The 14,408-nt window shown below is 37.7% G+C and overlaps 1 protein-coding gene across 1 annotated transcript; it reads left to right on the plus strand.

The window, feature by feature from the left end:
- Nucleotides 1-9,315: 9,315 nt before the first annotated feature.
- LOC126381926 (protein-serine O-palmitoleoyltransferase porcupine) lies at nt 9,316-11,628 on the plus strand. Its single transcript, XM_050031499.1, has one exon. It carries the CDS (start codon nt 9,714-9,716, stop codon nt 11,046-11,048), a length of 1,335 nt encoding a protein of 444 aa, XP_049887456.1. The 5' UTR covers nt 9,316-9,713; the 3' UTR covers nt 11,049-11,628.
- The last annotated feature ends 2,780 nt before the right edge of the window (nt 11,629-14,408 follow it).

Raw genomic sequence — 14,408 nt, forward strand, 5'->3', positions numbered from 1 at the left:
CAATAATAGCCTGCCGGAACCCAACATTCCGCAGGCCAATAATCTGCCTCCAGAGGCGACACAAGATTTTTCTCTTGAGGTTAACACTACAATCAAAGAACCATCTATGCCTAAAACTGACCCATTACGGTTAGAACGACTTAAATCAGTTCAACATTTTTGTTTACAAGACTGGTCCGAGGTTCGTTATTCAGATGCCCAAAAACGTTTTTGTTCTGCCCCCGGTTTCACTAACCTAGAATGTAACGATGAAATAAAACCCTATGACAGGTTTAATCACCTAGCAGTTACTGACAACACTACCCCACGAGCTCACATGCACGGACAAACTTTTCGCCCTCGCGGGCTAGACCTGGCCAAGAAAACACTAATAGAAATAACAACAAAACAGGACCTTCTCGCAGAGGTACAAACAGACGTGTACCTCGTAGACGCGTAGACGTGTGACTCGCCGTTCCTTGCCGGTCGGTTACATTCCCACTATCAACATTGGGAAAATATGGGCGCTCCAGTTGTAATTCTAAAAATGATCAAGGTAGGTTATCGCATCCCGTTCCTTTTGAAACCACCACTTGTTATTCCTACACGCAAAAATATAACAGTCCCATTTTCGCCCGATATGGTGACTCAAATAAAAACTTTAAAGGAGACAAATGTATTGGAAACGGCACAGATATCTCCAAGTTTTCTGTCGAGCATGTTCCTCCGTCCCAAACCCGACGGTACGACTCGGCCAATATTCAATTTAAAACAACTGAACGAATATGTTCACATAAGTCGGTTCAGGCTAATCAATCAACAGAAAGTCCCATCATTTCTACAACCAAACGACTGGCTTACCAAAATAGACTTATCAAATGCCTACTTTCATCTACCAGTAGCTCAAAGTCATCGAAGGTTTTTAAGATTAGTTTTCAACGGAGAATTACTACAAATAACTTGTCTCCCTTTCGGATTAGCCACAGCCCCCAAAGTATTCGCAACTATTACAAACTGGATTGGTCAGAAACTCAGAGAAAAGGGCATACGCGTCATAATTTATCTCGACGATTTTCTCCTAGCCCACCAAAACAAAGAAATACTAGAAATTCAGACACAATACACGATAGAAATGCTACAGTTACTGGGATGGCAAATAAATTTCAAGAAGTCTATTCTAACACCACAAACAACTATCGAGTTTCTCGGTATAGTTTGGGACCCGTTCCAAAACACGAAGTACTTACCGACAGAAAAGCTCATAACTATAAGGGATCGATTATGTCGAACTCTAGTGAAAAGAACTTTATGCCTGAAAGAAGCACAGAGCCTTACAGGAATATTAAACTTCGCAAGCATAACAGTACCATACGGTCGTCTCTACTTTCGAAATCTTCTGTTGTTTACCAACAGCTTATTAAACAAAGACCCTTACAAACAATATACAGTTCCAAGCGAAGTACTGTCAGAGATAATATGGTGGATGCACTTTCATACTACCCAGTCTCCATTACACACTCCAGCCGTGAGCCACTACATCTCAACAGACGCCTCGAGCTCGGGCTGGGGAGCTCAACTAGACAACACACGACTAAGTGGGAAGTGGAAGACAACAGAAAAATTACTACATTCAAATCAAAAGGAAATGATGGCCATTCTGAACGTCATAAAAGACCACGTTCACTACCTAGCGAACACGACTGTTTCACTGCAATCGGACAACACAACAGTTTTAGCTTATCTCAAGAACCAGGGGGGGATAAAATCAAAACCGCTAATGAAGCTAACCTACCAGATATTCCAATTGCTACAATGTTTCAACATCCACTTAAATCTACACCATCTACCAGGGAGATACAATGCAGAAGCAGACCGACTCTCACGAGGAGCTCCTCATCCGGAGTGGCACCTCCTACCAGAATTCACGGAGAAGATATTTCAAAAATGGGGGGTACCACAAATAGACCTTTTTGCGTCTCGACAAGCTCACGTTGTGCCAACCTATGTATCACGAGAGATGACGGACAAAGAGGCAATATTCATAGATGCCTTCACTCAGGACTGGAATTACACCCTTGCTTGGGTATTTCCACCACCGTTTTTGATTCCAAAAGTCCTTGCACATCTAAACAGATCGACGGGAACCTACTTGATAATAACACCTCGCTGGGAAAAAGCGTTTTGGCACCCCGATCTGAAAAGGAGAGCAATAACGGCTCCTTTCACCATACACCACCTCCAAACTGTGTTGATAGACACAGCAACAGGTCTGCCTCCACCAAAAGTAAACGAACTAACGTTAGAAATATGGAGATGTGGGGGTGGGAGGTAATTTTGAGGGAATGGACACCCGAACAGCTCAACTTATTGCAAAGTAGCTGGCGAAACTCTACGAAAAAATCATATAAAGCGGCATGGCGACGTTGGTACGACTGGGCTGCTGAATATTCGGTAAACCCTCATCATCCAAGTGGCTCTGACCTCGCTAGATTCCTAGCAGACTTACACCAGAAAAACAACTTTGCGTACAATACAGTTTTGTTTCATAGGTCGGTAGTATCCACGTTGTGCCATCCTAATCAAGAAAAGCTCAGCACACATCCTCTTGTAACCCGCATTATTAAATCTATCGGCTCGCAAAAGCCTAAATTGATGCGACCACCTATATGGGACGTAAACGATATGTCATCATGGCTGTGCAGAAATTTTAACAGAACTCCTGACTTATATGAATGTTCGCAAAAAACGGCATGTTTATTACTGTTGTGCTCAGGTCGCAGAGTCCACGACCTCACTCTACTTAGCATCCACCCAGATCATTTTTATATGTCTGACGATTACATTACTTTTTGGCCATTGTTTGGCTCCAAAACCGACGCTCATAACTACCAACAATCCGGATGGAAATTACTTAATAACCCGAGCAACGACGCACTGAACCCTATATTTTGGATTAAACTACTCATCGCGCTATCAAGAGACCGGAGATCTAGAAGCAATATTTATAATCTTTTCCTTACAACACGTGGAAACCCTAAAACTGCATCACGGACGGTTATTGCAAATTGGGTAAAATCACTTTTAAAAAACGCAGGAATCAAAGCTTCTCCTGGAAGCTGCAGATCAGCTGTTGCGTCAAAGAACTGGATGCTCAACTTCCCGTTAGACGACATCCTAAGCAGAGGAAATTGGAGATCTCAAACTACATTTTCAAAATTCTATAGGCGAGAAATAAGAACTAGTAACGAGACTTCCTCATTGTCACAACTTTTCAAACCGGTATAAAAAAGTATAAGGTACCTACTCCATTATTCATTATTAATTATAATTTTATGCGTGCAGTTTAATTTACAATATTACTATGTGTGTCTGATTATGTATAATAAACAATAAAGATAAGGATGATAAATAATAATAAAAACGATTAAACATTCAGTATAAAAATATTTTATTTTTGTTCTTCAAATATATTTGTTCAACACACACTAAAATGTTTTTACTTACCAACTCCCACATAGTCAATAGGTAGTTTGCATTATCCTAATTACTTTCTTGACGTATTCGTTTCCTTGAAATACAGGCATCCTATAAATTACTTACACACCAAGTTTGGTCTTTGTTACACACCCATAAATTTTCAGTTAATCACTAGCTCATACGCTAAAACCAAGCTAAAACATTAAGAAGTATGCAGATCTCACTACCAATTCTTATTACACCTTGAGTTTACATGAAAGCATTATGCATCACTACTTTCACTCCATGACAGATACTTCTTATCTTATCACATTGGCGATTCCACCAGGCGATAACAGACAGCTGTCATAAATAAAGAGGTTTCGAATATGTAGCGGTACCATACATATTCGAAACCTAAAGTTTCTTCACCTGCCTGGTGATATAAACTAAACACAAGTACTCACTGTAATAAAAGTGTATTTACTTACATACACAATAGTAAAACATGCACAAAATTTTTATGTTTTACAATATGTAGGTACTTGTAGATAATATTATTTATGTATCGCAATGAGACAAAGTACACTTCAACCCTAGAAGTGCCTGCCTGGTGGGAGAAGTGAAAGAGATAGAAATATGATAGAAAAGGACAGGTACATACGCCGCCGACCAATCAGTAAGAAGACAGTGTTGCCACTCTCATAAATAAAGAGGTTTCGAATATGTATGGTAAGTTATTTAATAAGCGTTTTATTGTTTGGTAAAACGCTGTCATTTTTGTTCAGGTAAGGTGTGAAAATGAAATAAGTCTGAATAGGTAATTATTTTTTTTATTATTTAGATATCACTTTAGATGGACGGATAGATACCTACATGTTAAATCATTTATTCATAGATAATAAAAAAACACAACAAGTAAATATAGTAAGCCCAACTAACAAAAACTGTTCTTATATAAATCATGGTTTATATGACCAAAATATTATTCTTATACGAGCCGTATTATCACTAATAAGGGTGCGTTTGAGTACAAATTATAAGGACAATATCCTTATACCACCCTTATACTTATAGTTGCTTTATTGTTATCTTTTCTTGTATAGTACCATTATAAGGTAATAATAAGGTATAAGGGCATTTTGTTTGTTGGGAATTACCTAATAAAATCACTAAAATAAAAACATAAAACAGTAAAGGTTGCGGCCCACTTTCGGTCTAATTTCTAAAACAAACAAAAGAGGTCTGAAATAGTACAAAATAAGATATTTTGAAATTTGTGGTATGGCACACAAAGATAAACATTACACACCGAGCAAACTACATTACTTGTTTTTTGAACTATCCGTGCAGTGCATGGAACACAACGTTGTTAATTTATTTTTTTTGTTATTAGCACCTTCTGCCTCGGGAACCTCCCTGTAATCTGGGTAATGACCCAGAGGTACATTTAGTTGGTTTATGTTACCAGGATTACTAGGCACAACGTCAACGCCAAATCTTTGGCATAGTTCTTCGGCCAGTTGATACCAAAATTTTCGGTATGTAAGTTTTCTTTGACCAATGTTCTTACTGTGTATTACATACGCATTTAAAACAGAAACGTTGAAGAGTCTCCTGAACACTTTAATGTACCATTCCAGACGTCTTTTACTTTCTAAAAGATGCATTGATAATTTTTGATCTTTAAGATCAAAATCCAAAACCTGTCTATGGACATCAGTTTTCTGAAGCCAGGCATTTCTAGTATGGCCGCCGTAAACCAGTATTCGTACGTAATACGGGCCCTGTAACATATAGCCATTAAAATAAATACAGCCATTAGGCGATAGATCTCCGCCACTGAGGTCTCTACCCACTCATTGAGCCGCGACCGAGCAGAGATGCCTGTTTCAGTTTCACACAAAGCAGAGATAGTAGTCCAAGCGTAATGATTTGTTTGATTAACGATGACCTCCATTATTGGTTGGTGCCAAATTTGAAGGAACAAGTCCACTGGACTTGTCCCATCAATTTCCGGACCAACTGCTTCAGTGAACTCTCTGCCCACGGTACGACTAGAAGTCTTCCTCCCAGGTAAATTCAGGCATGTTGGGAGTTTCATTTACTTCTTCAGCCTGCTCCACATTGATCTCTTGAAGAATTTCCTGAAGCTCCTCTTAGCTTAACTCTTCCCCGTCAACCTCGCTCCCCGAGTCATTTCCCAACTCACGGGCGAGTTCTTCACCAAAAAGGTTTTCACCATCAATGTCATCCTAAAAAAACATACACAAAATTATCCAAGCTAATTAGTAAAATACTATTAGTTATTTGAAATAGTGGATATGTGCAGAACATAAAAAGAGTGTATGGGGACTCGTGCAGATATAAAGTGTGCAGGACAAGGCGTGGATGCAGTGCAATGAACAGTACTTATAATGTTGAAGGCTCTCCACGAGCGGTGAAATATCAAATTCCATTATGATATATATCTGAAAGCGACGCTGAAAGTTTATTAAGAAGGTTAACTCGTCAATTATCGAGACGCGCGGCCCCTTTGACCCCTTTATAACTCGAAAACTATTCAAGGTAAACCCATACAATTTGGTGTATGTATTTACAGCTCAAACACTAATGAGATCCGCAAATTACATTACTACAGCTCAAACGGTTATTGAAATATTAAAGTACCTACGTCAACCTACGTAGTATCTTTCATGGTATAAGAAAACGTAGGTATGCTCAATCAATGCTCAATTCTATGACAAGCCGCCATTGCTTGATAGATAGATATACACTTCTCATCAAAAAAATCGAAACACTTCCGTTTTCATTGTTTCTGTCCGAATTTAACACAAAAAAGAATTCATACGATGAAAAAAAATACATAAATGTATAGCTGGCAGTTTGGCCATTACAGTAATAAGCGAAAATTCTAAATTCAAAATTAGAATTTCATTTGTTTATCTTATAAACGAAATGAATCACTGGTTTGAGACAAATGTGTGTTTAGGGTTGGAGTACATTTAGCGTTTAAAAACTAAAAATTGGCGCCTATCCTTAAACTTTTTGTTTTTTATTTCAATACTGTGACTTTGGGACGTCTGAAAAAAGGTTTTTTTTCTAAAACGTATGGATACTTCGCCCACAGAAGCCGCCCAAGTTGTGGCATTGCTGGATTCTGGCCTTAGTCAGCGTGTTGTGGCTGCAAGACTGCATCTAAGCCTGTCATCTGTTCATAGAGTCTATAAACGTTATCGGGAGACTGGTTTGTTCACGCGCCGTTCAGGATCTGGCAGGAATCGGGTCACTTCTGAGCGAGATGATCGATTTATTGTAACAACTTCTTTAAGAAATCGACGCCTTAACGCTTTTCAACTGCAGCAGCGGCTTCGTGTTGTACGAAGGGTGGCTGTAAGTGACTCTACAATTAGAAGAAGGTTGAAGGATCGTGGACTGGTACCGCATAAGCCAGCAAATGGGCCGAAATTAACTGCAGACCATCGAAGAGCGCGCCTTAACTTTGCACGTGAGCACCTAAATTGGTCATACCTACAGTGGAGCAAAGTTCTCTTTTCTGATGAGTGTAAAATTATGCTGTATGGTAACGACGGAAGGAACAAGGTCTACAGAAGAGACGGAGAACGCTATGCACAATGCTGCATTGAAGAAAAGGTCAGCTATGGTGGCGGTTCTGTAGGTATGACCAATTTAGGTGCTCACGTGCAAAGTTAAGGCGCGCTCTTCGATGGTCTGCAGTTAATTTCGGCCCATTTGCTGGCTTATGCGGTAGCAGTCCACGATCCTTCAACCTTCTTCTAATTGTAGAGTCACTTACAGCCACCCTTCGTACAACACGAAGCCGCTGCTGCAGTTGAAAAGCGTTAAGGCGTCGATTTCTTAAAGAAGTTGTTACAATAAATCGATCATCTCGCTCAGAAGTGACCCGATTCCTGCCAGATCCTGAACTGCGCGTGAACAAACCAGTCTCCCGATAACGTTTATAGACTCTATGAACAGATGACAGGCTTAGATGCAGTCTTGCAGCCACAACACGCTGACTAAGGCCAGAATCCAGCAATGCCACAACTTGGGCGGCTTCTGTGGGCGAAGTATCCATACGTTTTAGAAAAAAAACCTTTTTTCAGACGTCCCAAAGTCACAGTATTGAAATAAAAAACAAAAAGTTTAAGGATAGGCGCCAATTTTTAGTTTTTAAACGCTAAATGTACTCCAACCCTAAACACACATTTATCTCAAACCAGTGATTCATTTCGTTTATAAGATAAACAAATGAAATTCTAATTTTGAATTTAGAATTTTCGCTTATTACTGTAATGGCCAAACTGCCAGCTATACATTTATGTATTTTTTTTCATCGTATGAATTCTTTTTTGTGTTAAATTCGGACAGAAACAATGAAAACGGAAGTGTTTCGATTTTTTTGATGAGAAGTGTAGATAGATATAGCCTTTATTATGGACTTATTGTAACAATTTTTTTATTTTTTAGCTTATACATAATATTAAAAAAGAAATAAAGATGTGTTTAATTATGCTCTTCGTCCATTTGTCTTTTGACAAAGGCCTCCTCCAGCTCTTTCATAATCATAATCATAATCATATCATTTATTGCACTTTCCACTTATCCCTGTCTCTCGCCAGCCTTCTCCACATATTTCCTGCTGTATTTTTTATCTCTTCTTCCCATCTCTTAATTGGTCTTCCTCTCTTTCTTGTTCCGTATCTGGGGTACCACTCGGTTACGTCTTTTGTCCATTTCTCAATTTTTTCTCGCATCATATGTCCAGTCCAACGCCATTTGATTTTTCTTATGTGTTCTGTTATGTCTTTGACCTTCGTCTTTTTCCTTATATCGGTCACCATTGCTTGTGTTACCATTAAATTGGTATCTCCAACATTCCAAGGACGTAATTTTTATTATTGAAAATTAAGTGAATTACTGACTAATGTATTTAGTTATCATTACTTGTCCTAAAACTGTAAGTAAATCTTTTACTGAAAGTTCAAAATTGTCTTGCAAAGTAAAAACATTATTCGTGGGTAATTTATTTTTTATGAAATGGCAACCCGGAACGGGATGACGTCAGCTGGGGTAACCTTGAAATGTTAGCTGTCACTTTTGAGCATACCTGCGCGCTTAGCACCGTAAGCACGCGACTCTTTCTCGCCGCGACAGTGATCATCTGTCTTTGTACTGTAAGAGAGTGACGGGTGACGTATGTCGAGGCGAGAAAAAGAGAAAGAGTCGAGGGTTTTTTTTTGTCGGTGTGTAATGTAATTATGTTGTCTGTGTGTAACTTTTTATGGGCATCGCCTGAAATAAATGCTTTTTATTTTATTTTTTATTTATTTTATTAAAAGTCGCACGCTTACGGTGCTAAGCCCGTTGGTGTTCTTATACCACGGTATCTCTTATTAGTCTGTGGTTTACGGGTTTCTTGCATTTCGCCTAAGATATATACGATGCCATGTGACATAGAATAAGGAATAGTACTGCGGTACCGCAAGCATAAAGGTGACACTGTTGTTGGAGGCTTATTCAACGTCGCATTCATAGAATGGTTTGGTTGGGCATTATTTCAAAGGTATCTTTGCTACATACAAAAACAGCGGCAGGACGTCTTACCGCGCAGTAGCAATCCCGTGCCGCGAATGCAGACCAAAAATATCGAAAAAAAAAAGCCAAAGTCAAAGTAAAGTCAAGGCTGTATGGTCCTCAGATCTTTGCCTGCCTTATATAAAGCGAATTTAAACAACAACAACAGAGATTAGTATTGTTGTCGACAAGTTGTCGAACTATCGATAGATTACATCTAAAAAAGATCCAATCCAATCCACAGATCGAAAACTGAATATAACAACAACAACGATGAAGTGCAATACTATATACCAAAGCTCACGGAGACAAAACTATCGATTGTTCTGGATTATAATATATAGTTATTTTTCTGTGAGCTTCGATAGCATCGACAGCTAGCAATATTATCGATTAAACTATCGATATTCTTTGTTACTATCGACAACACTAGAAAAGAAAGACCGGGCGGCGAGCGAACTAGCGAAGCTAAAACTCTGTGGCTAAAACTAATAAAACGACTTCCTTTACAGCTCGCCTCGCTATTTTGAGAATTAATATTTATAATAAAACTACAAGACATCCGTGAGCTACATTCAATACAAGAGAAATATTATGATACACTAAAATACTTTTTGCAAAACCTTCCACCCTGCAGTGAATGCGGCATTGTTGTTTGCTATGAAGACCGCTGAGTAACTATGGATGAAGAAGAGGAGTATCATGACTACAATGAAAATATGTGGACATATATCAGTCTATGTGCTGAACCAACATTGTACGAAGGATTGCGATTTGCAAAGGACTTGATAATAGCTAACCTTTTACTAAGATTTATTATACAATGCGTAAGCCTACCTCACAATGTGCGCCACAGCCTCTCTTTAGTAATTGGTGGCTTCCTTTTATACTTTAGCATTGGACCAGCCTTTGCATGGATTATCACTCTTACTACTGGTTCATATGTACTTACAGTTTTACTTTCACACATTACAAAAAAATGGAGGGGATTTCTAATGTGCATCACTGTGATTGGTTTCTTGTTGTCCTGTGAATTGTATATAATAAATCCTAAAATGTGGCAGCAAATAAGAGGTGTACAAATGATAGCAGCCATGAAAATTATTTCGATAGCTATTGAACTTGACAGGGGGTTGTTCAAACAGATGCTCAATCCAGTGGAGTTTGGAGGCTATGTGCTCTGCCCAGCAAACTGTGTGTTAGGTCCATGGATATCTTTTCATACCTATAACCAATACCTTGATGTTAAATTCTTATCAAAGAGATGGATCAAAATTATCATAGTGAACCTATTCATATCAATGATTTTCTTAGTTTTGTCTAATTGCATAGTGCCATGGTATATTGATGATGAAATGACAAAATGGTTAGTAGCATACCGTGACGCCCAAGCCTTCAGAATGTCTCATTATTTTGTGTCTAGTATGTCGATTGTATCAATGATCAGTGCTGGATTTGGATTAACTAATGACTGCCATTCTGAGCTTCAAGTAACTAAACCTTTTTTCATAGAATTACCAAGATCTCTTGTACAGGTGGTGATCTACTGGAATATACCAATGCACCAATGGTTAAAAAATTATGTTTTTAAAACTTGTCAACCTTTTGGACAGTTTACAGCCATATTTGTAACTTATGCAGTTTCATCTTTACTGCATGGGTTGAATTTTCAGTTCTCAGCAGTTCTTCTCAGTATAGGAACATTCTCATATGTTGAGTATAACCTCCGCTGTAAAGTAGCATCAGCATTAGAAGTTTGTTGCTTAGCCAATCTTTGTGTCAAGCAGTGTGACCACAAACATAAAAAGAATAGTTTTTTGGCTGTATTTGTTAATGCATTATTTTCACTTATCACTGTAATGCATCTTGCATATTTAGGAGTGATGTTTGAAGCCTCATTTTCAGTGCAGGAGTCTGGGTATTCATACTTTCACACCATAAGTAAGTGGGAAAATCTTAATTTTTTCAGTCATGGTTTTGCTGCATTTATGTATGTGATTTACTTAATGATGTAATAAACTTGTAAGATGTTTATTAGTATTAGTTTTTATTACTAGGTATTATTAGATCTTAAGTGTAAATCAATGAATCTTTACAATCTCTAATTTTAAATATTGTGATCTCTTTTATGATATAGGTAGCATGTTTTTTTATCTACTCTTCACCATTAAAAGTGCATGTTTGTAAATGTAGGCAAATAAGAAATAAAACCACTAATCACATCAACCATTATTTTCTTAAATTGTAATCAAAATCTAATCAAAATAAAATGCATATTCCACACATCAATAAACATAACTTACCTATTAGTTCATTAAAACTTATAGCCATTTAATCTGATCTTGAATTATATTGAAATATTTTTTGAAGAACTTTGCAGATGTTCTTACATTGACCATATAGGATCCATCTTCATTAGGTAACATCTGTATTTGATAATTAAGTCTTTCCAGTGTTGGTTGCTCAACACATGCTTCAAGATTTTCAATAATGTCTTTAGATGAACGGAAATACTCAGGTCTTGAATATAAAATTGTTATTTTGTAGTCTTTTGTGATTTTTTGAATCATTTTGAGTAAATTTTTTAAATATGTGTCCATCTTTATTAATTGAAATCCTTGCTCTGACCAATAAAATGCTGATAGTGTGTCAAACATGACAAGTGAAATATTTGGGTTTTCCACTAGTACTCTGTCAAGTTCATGTAGGCTTGCATATAATGTTGTGATGCTGTATATTTCCATAACATGTAAATGTGATAATGTATCATACGCTAATTTGTCTAATTCCTTCTCAGTAATCCTCACTAGTTCCGAGTTATTAGCAACACGGGTCAATAGCTTCTGTTTTAGAATGAAAAGTATTATATCAATGTTCAAACTACATTCAGTATTAATAAGAAGAACTTCAGCTTCCACACCACCAAGACTTGAGGGTATCAACGCTTCCAACATTATATCTGTGATAAGGCAAAATACGTTATTGTTGCCATATATCTCAATAACTTCTCCATGTTTTGGTCCATCTTCAAATAAAACCGGGTAAAACTTTTGAATATCTGGTTTTCTTCGTAATCTTGCAAGTAATTGAATTCCTGATTCTAGTTTAAAAGGGGTATTGCCGTTGCAGCTATGCATCGCTTATTAGGTACCTACCGCGTGATGCCTTGAACGCGTAGAAAAACAAATACTTTTTCGGAAAAAGCTTGAATGAAAATATTTTATTTCCCGGTTGTTTTGGTTTTGTCACATTCAAGTTCAGGACATTGGTTTGGTTTTCCCCGAAGGGTAAGGCAAAGGGAACTATGCCCATACAGCCATGTCTGACGTATTTTTTTTCTTGATGATTAATGAAATGATGAAAGGTGATGATGATGAAACCTAAGCCCCCACCCTCGGAGTAGACTCCTACTCCGAACCCCAAACGAATTAACTCAAAAGTCCGCATAAACTTTTGAGTTATGAAGCGGCTTCCTGACACGAAGCGAAAATAGGCAGATACACTTTGTTTATTGAATACTCCAATATAATAACACTCGCGAATGTCTTCCGACTAACTTAATGCGATCATTAACCACAAAACACCACTTCGTATTAATTATTTAGATTATTCAATGAAGAAAGCAACCGTCCCGTTCCCGCCTCCCGCCAAAAAGCCTTCAGGACATTGACATTGAAGTTTCCTTTTTTTTTTTTTTTTTGTTTTGGTTTTCCCCGAAGGGTCGGGCAAAGGGAACTATGCCCATACAGCCATGTTTTACGTATTTTTTTTCTTGATGATTGATGAAAGATGATGATGATGAAACCTAAGCCCCCACCCTCGGAGTAGACTCCTACTCCGAACCCCAGACGAATTAACTCAAAAGTCCGCATAAACTTTTGAGTTATGAAGCGGCTTCCTGGCACGAAGCGAAAATAGGCAGATACACTTTGTTTATTGAATACTCCGATATAATAACACTCGCGAATGTCTTCCGACTAACTTAATGCGATCATTAACCACAAAACACCACTTCGTATTAATTATTTAGATTATTCAATGAAGAAAGCAACTGTCCCGTTCCCGTTTCCCGCCAAAAAACCATTAAAGTTTCCGTTTAGAAAGTCTTTTCCATACCATTTTTTTTTTAGTTTTCCCCGAAGGGCAAAGCAAAGGGAACTATGCCCATACAGTGAAGTATTACGTATTTTTTTCTTGGTGATGATTAGTGAAATGATGTAAAGTGGTGACGATGAATGATCAAATCTAAGCCCCTACCTTCGGAGCATACTCCTGCTTCGAACCCCGAATAAATTGTGTGCGTCAAGTTAGCGGCCTCAAAAAAAAAAATGGGCACGAAAAAATAATTTGAACATACCAAAAAATAGTACTCTTATTGAAAAAAATAGTACCTGTTGTAAAAAAATTAGTACCATCACGGTTCTGGATTTATAGCCATGTTTTATTGCACTTGCTAGCTTGACGGTGAGCGAAATTTAGCGAGAGTTAACGACAAGGTCTTTCGCTTTGATTTAAACGCCAAAAAATAGTACCGAAATAGTACTCACCCCCTGCAAAATACCGAAATTAGTACTTCAATGGTTCCAAAGTTATAAAGGCAGTTCTTTGATCCCGCTGGCTTAACGTTTTCAAAATACCTATTATCTAGGGAACGCTTGCATACTTCAGTTTGTAACTAATGTCAATAAACTCGTATGAAATAGTGCTCCCTACCATCATAATTTGGACCTGATTCTCTTTATAGAAATATGTCAAAAAGTCATTATAACCTATGTCATACATTTGTTGTTGATACAGTCACGTAGACAATTACATAACCTCCCAATTTATTCGTAAGTATTGCCATCGCCAGTATTGCCATTTTGGAGGTCCTCATTCGTTGTACTCATTCTATTTATCTTTTGTTTTTTCCTGTTTTGTGCAATAAATTATTTGTTATATTATGTTGCGTAAAACAAAACACTTTACACCTACGAAAAACGAAAAGTTATCTTTGTATCTTTCCTTATCAAGTGGACTAACCGGGCCCTATAGTCAGAATTAACTTATTATATATATATTGCCTTTGCTCAAGGGTTCAGTTTAATCAAAAACTATTAAATGCCAAATTCATCTTTTTCCCGTCCAATTCCCGACTTGGAAACTAATGTGTGATCGAGTCACGCCGTGTAATCTGCATGAAACGAATTTTGACGGAATTTTGTCTTGATTTTGTCAAGAGGCGCCATATTTTTTAATGATGTATAATACACTTCTCATCAAAAAAATCGAAACACCTTGCAAGTTTACGTTTTGTCAGGATTTGTCGTGACGATGAGTCACGATTCTAAATATGGAATGTCACAAGTAGCAACACCGAAACGGAAGCCCGCTAA

The sequence above is a fragment of the Pectinophora gossypiella genome, chromosome 3 (genome assembly GCF_024362695.1).
Source record: "Pectinophora gossypiella chromosome 3, ilPecGoss1.1, whole genome shotgun sequence".
Classification (NCBI taxonomy): Eukaryota; Metazoa; Arthropoda; class Insecta; order Lepidoptera; family Gelechiidae; genus Pectinophora; species Pectinophora gossypiella.

Excerpts from the sequence above, each read along its gene's own strand:
- LOC126381926 (XM_050031499.1), top strand. The coding sequence starts at position 9,714 with ATGGATGAAGAAGAGGAGTATCATGACTACAATGAAAATATGTGGACA.